At 40.4% G+C, this 16,909-nt stretch overlaps 1 protein-coding gene across 42 annotated transcripts in view; it reads left to right on the forward strand.

Annotated features, from left to right (window-relative positions):
* Anks1b (ankyrin repeat and sterile alpha motif domain containing 1B) overlaps window positions 1-16,909 on the forward strand; it is a 1,100,386-nt gene that overhangs the window by 695,549 nt on the left and 387,928 nt on the right. For 32 of the 42 annotated variants that reach the window (XM_030245360.1, XM_006514305.4, XM_006514301.3 and 29 more), the window contains one exon: window positions 8,626-8,732. In XM_030245360.1, the coding sequence (XP_030101220.1) occupies window positions 8,626-8,732 (107 nt within the window). Of the gene's footprint in view, window positions 1-2,700; window positions 8,733-16,909 lie in introns of those variants that run through there. The other 10 variants (NM_001177396.2, NM_001359242.1, NM_001177398.2 and 7 more) reach the window with 5 other exon arrangements.

Consider the following 16,909-nt stretch of genomic DNA (forward strand, 5'->3'; position numbering starts at 1 on the left):
TGGTTTCAGCGATTTTTCTCTATTGACTGGTTTTATATTTTATTTATTTCCTTGGTGATCTTTATTTTCTGGCTTTTGTTCTTCTTGAGTTTATTTCTTTTTGTTTTGCTCATATTTCCTAAGTACTTGCTGACCTGAAGTTCTTCATTTCTAACACAGACATCCAGTGCTATACATTTCCCCAATGTGACACCTTAGCTCTAGCTCACAGGGTTTGATACAGTGGTTTTATTTTTATTCAATTAAAACAGTTTCAGAAAATAGCCTAACAAAGCTACAAGGAAATGAAAATAGAGAGCCCAAGGTAGGAAGGCACATTATCATACTGACTATAGTAAATATAGCGAGGTCAAGTTGAAGAGGATGTGCCAACTTAAGCGTGCAACTTAAACATTGAATGATTTGTTAAACAGGAGAAAAACACTACCAGGACATGTTAGAAATCGACTAGGACACAATTATCTTAACAAGTACCAGCAAATGGTGAGAACTGGTTCACAATAAGGTAGAGAGGTAAGTGAAAAGAATCCAGTGGTTGCATTTGGCTATAGGAAAAGGAGAGGAAAAAAAAGGTAGAAGGTTACAAAGTTGTAATGTCACCAGAGTTGGGAACACATAGAGTGACTGAGGGGATGTCATATTTTGCTAATGGTATCCTCACTCTGGGAAAAGCAGATGGAAATTTAAACAAATCGATTTATCCATGCTGCGAAAAAATGTACAGTAATCAAAAGGTCTATGCTGTTGACACAGATCATTAGTGTGGGTTTCAAAGGACAGACTGAGTGAGAAAAGCCACTCCCAGAAGATACACTATGTGTATGGTATGTGTCACCCAGGAGTCATTCTTAAAGTCACCACATGATTGACACAGAGAGCAGATTAATGCTTGCCAGAAGATGTGGAATACAAGGAGAGGGACAGCTGGACCATAAAAGAGTATATGAGATTATCGCTCCTGCAATGATGGTCTCATGATTTCACACACAATAAGATCGGATAGGAAGAAACGCATAGAAATGTGTGCATGTAAAACTGGTGAAATCAGAATGAAGTCAGTAGAGTTTACCAGTGTCACTTACCTGCCTATGTTATTGAATGAGAAACTAGGGGTGGATGGGTAAAGTATTATGTAACCTCTCCTCATGGTTATTTCTTATAAAACTACATGTTGTCTGAAAAAGTTAAAGAAAACAAGCAAATTATCCTAGAGATATCAGAAAAAAAACTGAATGAACTGTGGCATATCCATACTATGGACTACTATGCAATCATACATATGTAGATGCACATACATATATACATAGTGTTGTGATCATGAAAAGAGAAAGAGCTGTAAGGATATGTTCTGGTGGGGTGTAAGTGAAAGGGGTGCCTCAGCGGGCCCATGCTAAGGCATCCCCTCCCCCTGAGGGACAGACACACACGGTATAGTATAAAATAGAGTTTATTTAGGGCATGGAGAGAGGAGTTAAGAAAGTAGTAGAGGCAGAGAGAAAGAGAGAGAGAGAGAGAGAGAGAGAGAGAGAGAGAGAGAGAGAGAGAGAGAGAGAGTAGATAAGTGGAGGCCAGCCATGACCACGTGGGGAGAGAGGGGTCACAAGGTGGGGAAGAGGCAAGAGAGCAAGAGTGTAAGAGAGAGGAGGGGCCCAGCACCCCCTTTTATAGTGGGCCAAGCCTACCTGGCAACTGTAACTGTGAAGGTGGAGTTTAGACAGAATACCAACACACACACACACACACACACATATGAACAAAACTTGGGTCCTCTGCAAGAGCACGTAGCCTTAGCTACTAAGCCATCTCTACAGGCTCATGCAGTTATTTTTAAAGAAAAAAAAACACAATAACAATGAATACTAAATTATAATTAATAAGTTCTTTAACAGAATTTGCATAAGACGTTATTGGATCAGAAAAGTAAGTCTCACAAAAACAAGTGTGATATGACTTCTTTTTTTTTAAACAGTATCAAAATTCCCTACATATTTTATGTATCTCTGAATATACTAGCCTTTGTGTGTGAATACATATATATACATGTATATATATATGCTATTTAACAGTGAGGAAATATATGTGAATTTGTATTGTAGCTTGTTAATATGGATATCTTTATAAGGATAATGGATGACACAGACTAAAAGAAGAGATAGGGGAGAGATGACCAAGAAAAATAAAGATGAGAAGAAGATAACAAAGCACCAAAATAGCAGGCTATATGATATATATCACATGTGAAATAATCAAAGTTTATTTATATACAACTGTGTGCTCAATTTTGTTGAACTTTAAAATATCTTTCTTTTTACATTTTATTATTAAGTAGCAATAAGCTGTTGAGTCATAATTTATATACTATTCAATTCACCTATTTAAAATATGCAAAGCAGTGGGTTTTTTAATATATTTACAGAAGTTGACAGCCAGCTCTATAAGCAAGTATAAAACATTTCCATCTCTTCCATAAGGAGTCCCAGGTCCACTAATAGTGACTCTACATGCCCCCTCAAATCCCCTTTCCAGTTCTAGGGAACTCCTAGCTTACTTCCTGACTCTCTCTATCTCCTCTGTCATAGCAACAGAAGCATATAGCACCTGATTTTTCTGTCTGGCTTCCTTCACCTAGAATGGCATCTCCAAGTTTGATCTTTATCGTAGCATACTGCCTTGCCTCACTTCTTTTTATCACCAAGTAATATTCCACTTTATGGATGTAACACATTGTATACATCTATTCACAGATGTTACGGGGTCGGGCACTGCCATCTTGCCCCCATCTCTGTGTCAATTCTTGTCCCTCATCTGCGACCACAGGTTGATATGTAGTTATGAAGCTTCACTAATCACCAGGTGGTCATGCTATTGGGTTTGTTTGTTTGTTTGTTTTTTAATTTGTGTTTTCAGTTCCCTGAGGTATAAATTGTTCTGCAGTCTGGTCCAATTAAATTGAAACAGGAGAAGTTTTTGAAGCCAGGCAGAGGGCCCTTAATACTTCTCTTTCCCTGGTTTTCTGAAAGTGGGATACCATTTGACTTTTTGCCTGAATGAAGTACACTAGCTTCTCCTTAGCTGTTTAGCACCCAAATCGTTTTCTTTATCCCCTCCCACCCAAACCTCCACTTTAACACAGACTCTCCCTATGTACCCAGGCTGGCTAAAGATTTCAATATCTTCTTGCCTCTGTCTCTGGAGTGCTAGGATTAAAGGTATGACTCTGTCTGACTTTCTATTGGTTTTGATAATATCCTTGTTCTCAACTTTTGTTTCAAATGAAGTTAGCCCCCACCCCCACCCCAAGGAGAGCTTTAGAACTTTAGATTCTTTTTTTTTTTTTTAAAAAGAAAGAAAATTTTATTTATTTTTTTTCTTTCCATTTTTTATTAGGTATTTAGCTCATTTACATTTCCAATGCTATACCAAAAGTCCCCCATACCCACCCACCCCCACTCCCCTACCTGCCCACTCCCCCTTTTTGGCCCTGGCGTTCCCCTGTTCTGGGGCATATAAAGTTTGCGTGTCCAATGGGCCTCTCTTTCCAGTGATGGCCGACTAGGCCATCTTTTGATATATATGCAGCTAGAGTCAAGAGCTCCGGGATTCTTAATGACTGACTCTTCACTTAGACAAAAGCTTCGAGTGATCCTTGTTAGCAGTGGACTGTGGCACGGGCCTTGTCTTCTCTGTTTATCTTTCTAAGCATGGAGCCTGTACCCTGGAAGTGCACAGTACCCCCACTGCTCTTGATCTACCCAAACTGAGGTGGACTCTACCCCGTGACTGAGAGCTGGGTGGATGGAGGAAGCTCCTGATTTGTTAGCTGTTTTCTCTGGGAACTTGACCTCCACAACTTCAAGGAGATAGAGAAGACTGGTCTATCCCTTCTGATGAGATACTATATCTGTGGACTGGGAGCTCAGGAAAGAAGGTGCTCAGTGTCCTAGTTGTGCTTGGACCAAGACTGTCTGTGGAGAGGATTCTGATGCAAAGGCAGGTGGGAGCCACCATCAACCACCCACCACAGAGTCCTGATCACACTATTTAGAAGAGTTTTAAATAAGCATTTCTTCATCTGTTGTGCAGTCTTAGAATAGTTTGTAGAACCTTCTAATGGTTTCGGGGGGGAGGTTAATTGGAAATTGTTTGTTTGTTTGTTTGTTTGTTTGTTTTATTACCCTAGTATTGAGCAATTATACTTGTTTCTGAGAATGGAGCCCCTAGGATTCTGTCTTCAGAAGACTGTGCCATCGGAAAGCCCCTGGTCCCATCACATAGCTTGAATCTCAGTTTCTTTATCATCAATGATGATAATTGACAAGTTGGGACACGTGGCCCTGAGCTCACTCCCTCTTCTCCCTGTTTGAATCTCACTTTGAGAAATTACAGAGGTCCTGGCTGAATAAAGGTGCCTGGTCAGTAATGTGCTGAAAGAATTTCAAGACTCCAGGAAAGTATTTTAAGTAAAATGAAGAATATATTTAGATACTATAAAAATGTGATCTTCAGGCCTAAATCAGGATCCTTTAGAAGTTTGACTCATGAGAAAACACTTAAACAAAATCAGAACCCAGCATGACTCAGGATCCCTGTCCCTCCTCTCCCTCCTTTTCCTGTCTTGCCATCTCCTAATTCACCCCCCACACACACACACACCTACATTTTGCTAACACATGAGAAGTATTAAACAGAAATCAAGGAATTAAAAATTAAAATAACAGAATTCAGGAATTTCTATATAAAGATTTTTAAAGTGGGCGACTACCAGTAATCTCCCTGAGCTGTCTTTATACAACAGTCTAAGCCTTCATATGATTTTCCCTTTTTATTTATTAAAAAACCAAAACCTATTTCCAGAGTCATTCATTCATTCATTCATTCATTCACTTAATGAGCATGACTTAATACCTAAGAATCAAATGCTGCTTTTGCTAGGTGCTTGGTTACTGGATTTAAAGAGTGAGCCGATCATCTTAAGCCTTGCCAAACGAAACTATATCCTTATGTTTGCTCAGTGTTTACAGAGCTTGTTTACCTTCTCATGACATGTCCATGAAGAGACACTATATGTGAGACTTACATTTGACTTCACCTGGTAACAGCCTCCGATCTGATCATTCACAAGTCATATATATCTTAGTTTCGTCTTCACCTGCAGGTCATGTGACAGAATTGCAATCTCCTACAGTTGATCCATGCATATCTATAACTTTTTCAACATTCTAAAAAGATCAAGAGGCAACAAGAGATAAATTATAATCAAGTACAATGTAACTCACCCAGACACGCTTGCTCAATTGAGAGGGTAAAGATGCTGAGCAAAAATCCCAACCTGAAAATTCTATTTAAAAACTAAAATGTCTTCTTTTGTTTGAGGGTTGTATGCATGCTTATGCTGCCTTTGAATAAAATCCACCCACCTTTTCCTCCCCTCTGGTCCCCTCCCCCATTTCCCCTACCATTCTGCCTTCCCAAGTTCATGTGCAAGTCTTTGGTTAAACCCACTTTTTAAAGTCTGTTTAACATGCACAAGTATAAGACTATCTGCTGGGGCATGGGTCGCTCCATCCTTAAAGATAACTGACTCCTCCTGCCCAGTAGGCATCAGTTACCAAAAAGCCCTTAGCAGGTGGCAGGGCTTCATAGACCTTCCTGGATCCATGCTGGGATTTGGGTGGGCTTGATCTTACACAGGTCTTATGCACCTAGTCACAGCCACTGAGAGCTCACCCAGATCCTGTCATATCAGGGAAACAGTCTTGCTATGGGTAACCACTACCTCTGGCTCTTATATTCTTCCTGCCTCTTCTCCTGTGGGCCACAATACTTCCTTTTTATAAAGAAATCAGATACTTGGAGTGCAGTTAAAAAAAAAAAACTTACCTACTGACTATAACAAAATGATTTAAATCTGAAAATGAGAGTGCTTTCTGTAGTTCAGACTGTGAGGGTACATCATGTTGATTATCAAATGCAAACTGAACGCATATGATGTACATACAGTATTAGAAAGGCATACACCCTGCTTTCAAGAAGCAAGTCTTAGACACAAGTAATAATCATGTGGGTTAAGAAATATTTGTTATTATAGAAGGTCTAAATGTGCCACTAGAGAAAAGAGAGAGATTTGTCATCCTATTGAGGGATAGAAGAGGTTTCATAAAGGAAATGACAGAGTTGTAGGGTAGTAAGAAAACCTACCCAAGTACATTTCAGCCTTCCTTCGGAGACCAGCAAATAATTGCCCCTGGTTGAGAACTGTGAAGAGCAGGTAGAGCCAGATGAAAACCCCAAACACCACGAAGAGTCCAGAGTTCTTTTAATCCATCAGGAAACTACGGCAGTGTTTCGAAATAAGGCTGAGTTATCAGTGCTGTGTCTTAGATTATTCTGGCACTGTTTATAAATTAGATTTAAAAAAAATAATAATACCATGGATCGGAGGGCAAGAAAGGGCTCAGGGGATGAAGGCACTTGCTGTCACACCTAATTAGGTTTAATCCCTGGGACCTACATGATGAAAGCAGAGATCAGACTCATGCAGGTTGTCCCCTGACCTTCATACACACACACACACACACACACACACACACACACACACACACACACAGGGTGTGGGGGGTGGAGGGGAAGAGGAGTTTTTAGTGATTAAAAATACAGCAGGGACTTAAAAACAATTCAATGGCCATTGTTATATTGGACCAGGTGCCAGGAAACAAAGAAAGCAAAAAATCCAAAGGAGACAGCAGGTCCATAAACATAGGACAGCAGAGAGGGAGAGGGATTAGAACCCAGGGATTGGTGTCAGCAATAGAAGAAACATGCATGCTGTTTTGAGAGTACATATTTATATGCTGAGGAGATTGGCAATGGCCCTAAAATGAGAAAAGAAACCAAGACGAGACTTGAGGACCAGTGAAGGTTTTGTGTACCCAATCAATATTCACTGGGCACATACTGCGTGTTCAGGGCAGAGTCGGGTGGGTAGTGTGAGCGTTCTGTTTAATTTTTAAAGTACTTGATGTGGAAAAGACTCTGTTCCCAATCTGTGTGACTCCCAAGGCAAAGCTGGAGCCAGCGAGTGGGAGTTAGGTAGGAAGTAAACTATCTTTCTAATGAACAGAGGCTTGGCTCGGTGGTGAGAGCCCCATCACAGGCGGCATTCAAGCAGAAGATGGTAGTCTTCCTGGAACACAGGGCAAGGGTTCTTCCTAGGACTAAGGGCTAGCCTAGCCTTTCTGATAGTTCTCTTCAAGTATTGAGTCTCTCCTCTGATGAGGTAGTTCTGCAGATTCTATTATTATTCTGTGGTTTCTCTCCATTATTAAATAAATTACTCAGTCTGTCTGCCATTCAGTAAAAACTCACACACTTACATCTGTTATTCTTGAATTATTTTTGGTTAGGGCTCTTCTTCTTTATTAAAAAAAAAAAAAAACAAACTTAGCTATCCAGCTAATGTTACCTTTATAGATATTTTAGAATAGGGCGCTTAGTAGATAGAGTTATAAATACCAGAGTGGGAATGGCTTTTCTTGTGCCTAATAATGTTGTTGTTTAGGACAAATGAGGAATGAATTGTCTTGGCTTGCAGTTTATGATGCAGTTTCTATATGTTGCAGTAATTCAAAAATTAAAAAGAAAAAGAAAAAGAAAAAGAAAAAAAAATCCCCAGAGAGGTTCACTTTGAGACTGCACGGTAAAGAAAAAAGAATAATTACACTGTGAAGCTTTCAATCAGAAACGGTTCCCTCTGGTACATTTTTAAAGGGAAAAAGGCGAAGAAGGGAAGGGGAAAGGGGACCTGTGGCGAGCCTCCTTAGGAGCTGTAGTTCAAGCTTCACGTTTCCTGGTGTCTTTTGAAACGTAAAAAAAAAGAAAGAAAGAAAGAAAAAAATCCCACAACAAATAGCTCGGTAACGTGTATAACCTGGATGAAGCTTCTTCGATTCCGATTGAGGCGCTTTGGTTTGCTTGAGTCTTGCTATTTTCTGCATTTGTTTTGACTGCTCTCATCATTCAAGATTGACGCTTGGATGGGTGTGTAGGAGGGAGCAGCAGCAGCAGCGGGCTTACAGCTTGCAGACAAAAAAAAAAAAAATCTGCCTTATCTGATGGCTATTATTGAAAATGCGAGGTGTAGCCTGGGCTGGGTAATGAAGGGGAGCGAGCGAGCGAGGGGGAGCAAGGAGCGTGGAGCTGCATACTGATGAGTGTAGGAGTACTTGATAAAAAGAATTCTGGCTGCTGGCCGTGTGTTGCTCATTGTGGAGTACTCTAGCAGTCACATAGAACGCAGAGCAGCCTAGGCTGACAGCTTGATATGCCTTCTTCTCCTGCCTGGTTCTGGGGGGCTGTATGACGCACTGGTCGGTAGTAAAGATTAATATGTAAAGAAATGTGCAGCTAGGATCAAGTCCTACTCCACAGCCTGCCTGGCAAACTATGGTTTCCTTCTGACTTTGCTCTCTCGCTGAGAACGTTAATCTGTCAAGCTGGCGGGCTCCTTTGATAACAACTTCCCCAGGAGCATGATGTGGCAATGCCACCCCTCAGCCCCGGACTACCGCTATTACCCCGTGGACGGCTACTCCCTGCTAAAGCGCTTCCCTCTTCACCCTCTTACAGGACCCAGATGCCCTGTCCAAACAGTGGGACAATGGCTGGAAAGCATTGGGCTACCTCAGTACGAGAACCACCTGATGGCTAATGGATTTGACAGTGTACAGTTTATGGTAAGATGCTCTCTGTGTCCACGGAGCTGCCTTTTGTCTGTCTTTGCTTCTTATGTGTCTTTACATGGCTCAGAGGCAGCCTGGTTTGCACGGAAACGGATCAGCTTTAGATATGTAACTGCATCAGAAAAACGGGATGCCTTTAGGACAGAACTTGTTGTGTGCATACAGACACTGACTAGAAAATGGCATCTATATGCATCCATTAGACCTGTGTGTTGTATGAACTGGTGAGAGCTCTATTTATGGGCTCTGAACGAAGATTAACATTTCTAGTCTCCCTGTCATTCATTGTATGATTTTTTTTTCTTTCCTATACATTTGCGATCTTAGCATACAATTAGATTTATACCACGCTCCAGCTAAATCTGGATTCCGGAGACATGTTATTTCCGCGTGAATATCAGTATTTGTGATTAATTAGAGAGTCTGCTATGTCGATGGTCTGAAGATCATTTTCCCTGCTAATCATTCAATAGGCTGTTTAAATCCTGTGGATGACCCTTCCTGAGCTAGCTGCTTCAGCCGGTCGCTTAGCTTAGCGAAAGCACATGCTGACAGAAGAGCCATGAAGTATTTATTGTTTGTTACTTTAGGTGAAAAACAAACACTTGGGTCAATTAGCTGTCAGGGTATGTATAGAAAGGGGCTGGTGTACCAAATGCATCGGTGTACTTTCGAGTCCTGGTCTGTGTGCAGTCTAAACCGGGCGTGTGCAAACTTCTCAGTGTGCATATAGGTGAGAAGGAGGATGGGAGGCATGCAAACGACAATGTAGTTTTCTAATCATTCCTAGACCTCCCCAGACACTCATCAGCTCCCCTTGTTAAGCTCCTTCAAGCTACATCACGGTTCTCCTCACCTTCCCTTGCTTTTAAGGTCCCATCGCACATTATCACTGATCCCTAAATTTAGGGAGACCTACATGTCACAAGCATGTAGCACACAAATGACTCGTAGGTGTCCTTAATCGTTCCTCTGAGATAAAATGCTGAGGCTGGCACCTGCAGCACCTTCATAAGCCTCTGAGGGCTAGTCAGAGCTTTGACATTCCTTTTGCCAGATTGCTTTTCTCCAAAGTTGACTGAATTATTACAGCTTTGAGGGTTATTAAGATGGTTAAACTTCTACTCCTACCAAAAAATGTGTATGCCTACAAGGTTTTTAAAAATGCATAAATGTGGTCTATCATATGAGCATCAAGTAATATATGCATATAACCGTTTAGGGGTATCTTGTTGTTTTTTTTTAATTAATTAATGAGCTATGCGTTTCTTTTTCTTGTGTCCATCAGACAGTCACTGGTTATACAGTTGAGACTCTGTTGAAATAGGATGGAAGGGGAAGTTGTTGCAGCCCTAGAGAGGTTTAAGACTTACTTAGGGCAATAAACAGATGGTATTAATAATTACCAGACCTAGCAAACAAATTGAGTATTGTTTTGGCATTAGTTATATTGACTACATTTCTCTGCATAGCTACTTTTCCCCCCTGTCTCTACCTGAAACAGGGCATGTCATTCCCAAGCCCTGGTCCAAATCCATTCTGATCCGTGAAAAGTTTAGATTCACTGAGTTAATCGTCCATACTGAAGGATGATTAACTTTCAGCTTAATTTTCCTCTGAGTATTAAACACTTATGAACAAATATAATCCCCCTTTGAATGTATTTAATGAGAAGGTAATCTCTCTGGTTTTAAAGAGAATTTGAAGAAAGAGTGTGCAGAACAGTCATGTGAGAATTGTGCACCAAATACATCCAAAAAAAAAAAAAAGAGCATCGTAGGAAGATCAACGTCTAATCCTAAGTTGTGGCTTTATCTGTTTATTTCCAAGTAGTGTATGGAATCTTCCAGAATATAAGATCACCTTGTTAACTCAGATATGCCAAGGACTTGTACTATGAGACAAAATCAAAACAACAGCTTTGATTTGCCATGTAGAAGGATTAATTAATTGTGAAGATGAAGTAACTCATGAAACGTTGTCATCAATTCAATGGTGTCATCAATTAGTGCATTTCAGGCTTTCATGCACCATTTGTTTGGGGCCAATATTGTGAGAAAAGATTGTCTACCTTTACGATAATAGTCTGTTGGTTGCCGTAGGCTACTTAATGCTGAGCTTAAAGCCCTCTGTGGTTGGCCCACTTTAAGAAACAGACTTCATTAATGTAAAAATCTGTTAGACCTGCTCAGCTTCCATTCGGTGTCATAGTCTAGCTTTTGTTTTTTTTTTTTCTTGTGGCATATTCTGACCTGCATTTATTCATTCTGTTGCCTAAGCAACAAGCACCACGCTCCCATTAACCATGATGTGGTGTAGGTCTTTTTAGAAGAAGACAGTAGACATCAAGAGGATATAATTAATGTTGGTTAAAATGCCATAGTATATCCATGCGTGCACTTAGTTATGGAAACATATTCTACTTGTGGGTTAAGTGTAAATGTTTCGTGTAAATAACATTTGAAGAAAGCATTTACTCAAGGCTTATTTTTTTTTTTTGCTAAATATATTCTATATACTCTTAAACATAGACATAATATATGGTTAATTTTTATCTAATGACAATCATTAACTTTAGTAAAGATGACTTGATACTGATTCCTGAACATGGCTAGAGAAGAAGGAAGTTCCTCCCCCAAATGCTTTTAACTCTTTATTGTCTTTCATCACTTCTCCTCGGGCTCTTAATATTTACCCTTGATTCATAGGTACAAGAATTATAAACTTTTGTTCTGTGCCTTCATCCTGGTTTATAGGACATCAAGGACAGAGATTAGATCCAAAGCATCATTAAGAATATACAAATAAATAGAAATTGGTACAATTCAAGAAGGGCTACAACAGAGCCTTAATTAAGCCAGCTAAGACTTTGGGGAAGTCATGTGTGTGTTGACATCACAAGCCCTCACCAGTCATGCGTCTGAAGTCTTCCCTAGTCCCGCCCTGCCTGCTTCCTCTAAAGACATCACATCTGCTCCCCGCATAAGCACAATCTCCCTGCTTCTCACCAGACCTGGGGAAGCCGTGGGGTCCTCTGAGCCTTGTGCTTCTTCAGCCTTTGCAGTGTATGTAACATGACTAAGTTTTAATGCTGTTTATTTTCCCAACAAGGAGTTTAGGGATGTGTTCGTTGTTATGCAGACTTGCTGGTTTTTCCCTTATTATATTTATTGCTACTGCCATCTTTCTTTTTCTGAGTTAGATGACTGCTCCCTAAGTTGTCCAAATCACAAACCCTCTATTTCTATGTCTTTGCTCCTTATGTCCTCTCCTGCTTCTCGGGGACTGTCATTTCCTTTCTTTCCCTTATACTTTTTATTCTCAAAGTTCTCCCTGCCTGGTTTACATAACTTCCCTTAAGGACTCTAGTCCATAGTAGTTTGTCTTTCCAAACTCGCTTAGTGGTTGGATTTTGCAGCCATCGTTCTAGAGTTAGGAATTAAGTTCCCATTCGTCTATATCTTGTCTTCTCTACTAGAAGAGAAACTCAGCAAGTCTGTTTTGTGTGTGATTTCCTTGCCTTTCTCACAGCTCCTAACATAATGCTATATGTTTAGAAACTCACCCGTAAACACCACATACACAACAGATTGACATGACTGGACCTTCATTTATAAACTAAAAATCTTTTTGGTCAATGAGAGTATGGAGCATTAGTTGTCTCACTGTGGAATTGAGTCCTCTATAAATATTTTCCATGTGTTAGAAAATGTTAGTTACTAGGGATATGATGATGAACAAAACATGACCCTCAGTCAAGGCATACTGTTGTCCTGAGTATTTGCCTACACATCCCACAAACATTCCTTCATGCATATAGAATATAAGACAGGAATCTTGCCCCTTATCTTTTCTTACAATCAGAATCAATCAGCAGATTTTCCTATATTAAGTTAAATACATAATGGAAAAGGCAAACAATCTGTTGGAGTTCAAAGTCAAGGCAAATGGAGCTAGTGATAGCATCTATCACTCCTAAGCAGTACTACAGCAGATTGGTGGTGTGAAGATCATATTACAAAGGGTCTATTACTTGGAGGAGGACTGACTCAGAGCCTCTCTGGCCTCACTACCCAACACTTACATTTGTAAATTCTAAAGGGGAAAAGAATGAAATTGTATAGTGCATCATTCCTTTAGCAGCTCCTGTTGACCTATTGACTTGAGGTGATTTGACCAGTGTTCGGGATAAAGGCTTTATGGAATTGATTATAAAGGTACTACTGGAAGCCACACACAAATTGGCATTTCTGGGAACTTGAGCGGATAGCATTCATAAAGCTCAAACTGGAGGTCAAAATGAGAAGTTCCCGTTACACACTGAAAAAGACCCAAGGAGCTATTGGAGGTTATAGAGGTCAACAGAAGATGGAAGCAAGAGAGGCCAATAGGTACATACTTAAATGAAAATTTTCTCCCATGTTTGTGGTGCATGTATGTTACATGCTAATAGACCTACAGATCTGTCCTATTTTCCAGAACTTTGCTGCAGAGCAAAGAGCTCAGTTTGCTTTGCAGCTGGTCTGGAAAAAATGACCTTTTAAGTCTTAGCAAACCACCATCCAAGTAAGAAGTTAGACCTGTAGACAACAGAAATAACTTGACCGTAATGGCTAAGACTAATCATTCCATGATGATTTCTTACTTAACAATGTTTTCAGGCAAATCTAGGAAGTTTTTATGATGTATAAGTATAAGAGAAAAATGTCCATTTCCTCTATCTTCCTGTTTCTGAAGCAGACTGGGCTTTGAATTGAGTGGATGACCTCATATTATAAAAAACATCTATACATTTCCAAACTCATTTAGGACAGACAGCAGTGGTGGACTCATTCTTACAAAAGTGGCTTGTTTTTGGTTTTGTTTTTTTTTTTTGTTTTTCAACCATTGACATTTAAAATTTGTCAGTATCTATCAGTCAGTGCCAAAGGGGAGTCATTCTTTATCTGGACAACAGCTAAATTACAAATACAGGAAGCAGCAACAGCAAATGGGTGGTAGGGGACAGAGAAAGGCTGACTTCTCGTCAGCATGGTCTTGTCTCCCTAGTGATCTGCTTTACTCATGGAGTCCAGCAGCAATGCTGTTTGGGGTGATTATGTTAATATTTTGAGCTGTCTAAAGGTACAGGAGAAAATGTTGGTGTCACGAGAGCTATTAATTGTTCTTATACATGCCATTAGCCCGGGAAAGGATACTGATTGCTTGTGCTGCACAGCAAGTCAGAAATGAGAGCATGTGCTAGATTGACCATGCTGAAAGGCTGACTCTCAGGGAGGATGTCAGCCATGGTTCCAATCTGGTGATGGAAAGGAGCCTTTTCCTCCATCTGGAAGTTACTCTGATTAAAATTTTAAGCACTAAAATATGTTGCCCCATTTTCTAATAATCCAGTAATGTAACTCCCATTACTAACTAATGTTCACATGAATTAGCCTCTAATTTAGTCATGGAGCACATTTGCATAATTTGATCTCCAGAATTGCTTCAAATGACCAGATATTTGGGGTGAGGAATTTGCAATTGTGAGCCTAAGAAAGTCCTAAAGCTGCTGAGGTATAGACTTGTTTTAAGAAATCCAGCTAGAACCATGTTCCTCTGTGCTTTAAAAGAGCAGAGCTCCCAGGTAACTTGCTCAAGTGCTGTGACCTCCAGTTTTTCATTTCCCCGGCAATGCCTTAACCTCTCCATAATCCAGCCTGTCTCCCAACTTTCCTACAGACTGTACTCCTTCAAGTCAGCCTTGCTCGCATCATCTCTCTCTGGTCTCTCAGCTTGTGACACCCTCTGTCTCCACTCCTTACCTTCAGTTACTCCTCCTGGCCCCAACTATGGGACATCACCCTACCCCTTGCATCACCCTGGTCTCCTCTCTGTCCTTGTATGTCATATGGGATCCTCTACTTTGCAGACATGCTCAGAGAGCCATGTCTGTTTGCCTTGCTTTACCTCTTTCTACCTGGTTTCCACCACTACTCACTGTGCATTTCCATATGCATATATGCATATGAAGCATTTAGCACAAATCTGGCATAAAATAAATGCCCAACAAATGCTAATTGCCCAGAGGGATCCTAAGCACACACTTGCTTTCAGCTTGCTTTCATCTATGCTGCTCTAATCCTTCAGAGGTTCTTACATGTGGGAAATGGTAAGGTATTTCCAAAAATCCATAGTGTAACTCTCATAGTTGGGAACCCTGCTGATCTGGGTCCAGCTAATTCTCCAGCCTTATCTATCTCTTCTTATTTCTTCTCTAGTCAGTAGGGAACTGAATTGCAAGCTTTTCCTCCACTGCCTGGCTGTGCACACACCACTCTCTGCCAAGAGTCATCTTTCTTCTCTCTTAACTTCTTTTTTATCCCTTGGCTCTTAGTTCAGTTGTCACGTCTTTTAGCTGTCAATTCTCTTCTGACCTTTCAGGTAGAACTTATGAACACCTCTTCTGCAGAACCCTTCCTTAAAATTTCCTTCTTTGCCTCTATTACTTGTATAGTGTCCACTTATTCCCTATACCTATCTTCTACCACACATAAATATTGGACCAGATTTGGGCCATCTGTGTAAGGACCATGTGGTAAATCATTTAGCCTTTGCAAGACGTATGGTCTCTGTGGAAAAAAAAAAAGAAAAAAGTAAAAAAGAAGTCTATCTTTGTTGTTGCAGTAAAATAGCTATAGACAGTATGAATATGAATGAGTGTCATTTTGTTCCAGTAAAATTTTATTTATTAAAACAGGCAGATTAATCATTGGGCCATAGTTTGCTGCCCTGCCCCACAGATAGAAATTAGCTTTTATCTTGTGTCTCCAGATCTAATGAAAGAAAGCAGAAGCAAGCAAGTAAGTAAGGAAAAGGATGAAAAGAGAGGAAGGCATGGGCTGGGGGCAGCCAGGCAACAGGCAGATGGCTACAGGAAGGGATTCTGATGGTCTGTTTGTTTTAAAGATAACCTCAGTGTGCTGCTGAGGACAGTCAGAACAGGATCCAGCCTTTAGGACTTTGACAGTGTTTTGCAGACGAGAGTATATTTTCAGCAAGCGAACTGAAGAGGCATGAGACAGAGAAAAACACAGCTGTACACCAAGTCTGTCTTCCCTCTGTGTGGAACTCCGTTCTCTTCCTTCTTCACCTGATTTTTCTCAAATCCATTTAAAAATCATTTCCTCAAAGAAACACTTTCTAACCCTACCCTGTCTCTTGGGGATGTTTTCTTCCTTCCCAGCTACCCACCGTACATCCACAGTGCCCTGGTTTTAGCCCTGTGCTAGTCCTCGTGTTTCTTTGCCATCATTTTAATTTGTTCAAATCTCTGTTTCTACCCTAGAGAGTGAAGTTCCTAAGGAATAGACTGAGTGTTATTTATCTTTGTATTCCTAAAGCCTAGCACGATGCCTGGCACTTAGTAGCTTTTCAACATTGATGAATGGAATGTTTTAAGTATTATACAGTATGATACAGGTTCCTACAAATTAACCTGCACAATTCATGCATCTATCAGTATGCCCATACTTATAAATGAAGAGAGTGATACTCAACAGGGTTTAAGAAAGCTGTTAGCAGAGCCAGGTTTATAAAACCAGCTCTCTGGGATGAAAATACCCTCTCTGACTTTAGTAAGGGTCTTCACTGTCCCCTTCACCAAATGTTTCAAGGCACCTAGGAACTATTGGCTTCACCCTCAAAGCTCTTCCTGTCTTCAATACGTTTGCTCTTTTCTTGGACTTTTTTCTCTCTCTCTTTACACCTTATATCTCTTCCCCACTATTTCCTAAGAAGACCAGTACTTTAGCCATGGCAGGGCATGCATTATCAACAAAGGTATTCACCTTCATTTCTATCCACAGTTGCCTCAGAGTAAGGCAGTGCGTCCAAGCTCAAGGTATCAATAGGGTTGAGTCTACTGAGGACTCTGTGGAAAGGCTATGTTCTGGGCTTGTTGCCTTGAATGTGGCTTCCTTACCCCTGTATTTTGACTCTGGCTTCTGTGTCTCCATGTTTCTGTGCTCACAATTCTCTTCTTGTAAGGAGGATAGTCACTCTTGGTTGCAGACCATCCTAATGACCTCATTTGATTTGATTTGATTATCTATGTAAAGATCCTATTTCCAAAATAAGGTTACATTCTAAAGTGCTAGGGGTTAGGACTTCCACATATCAACTTTGGAAAT

Source organism: Mus musculus, chromosome 10 (genome assembly GCF_000001635.26).
Source record: "Mus musculus strain C57BL/6J chromosome 10, GRCm38.p6 C57BL/6J".
NCBI lineage: Eukaryota > Metazoa > Chordata > Mammalia > Rodentia > Muridae > Mus > Mus musculus.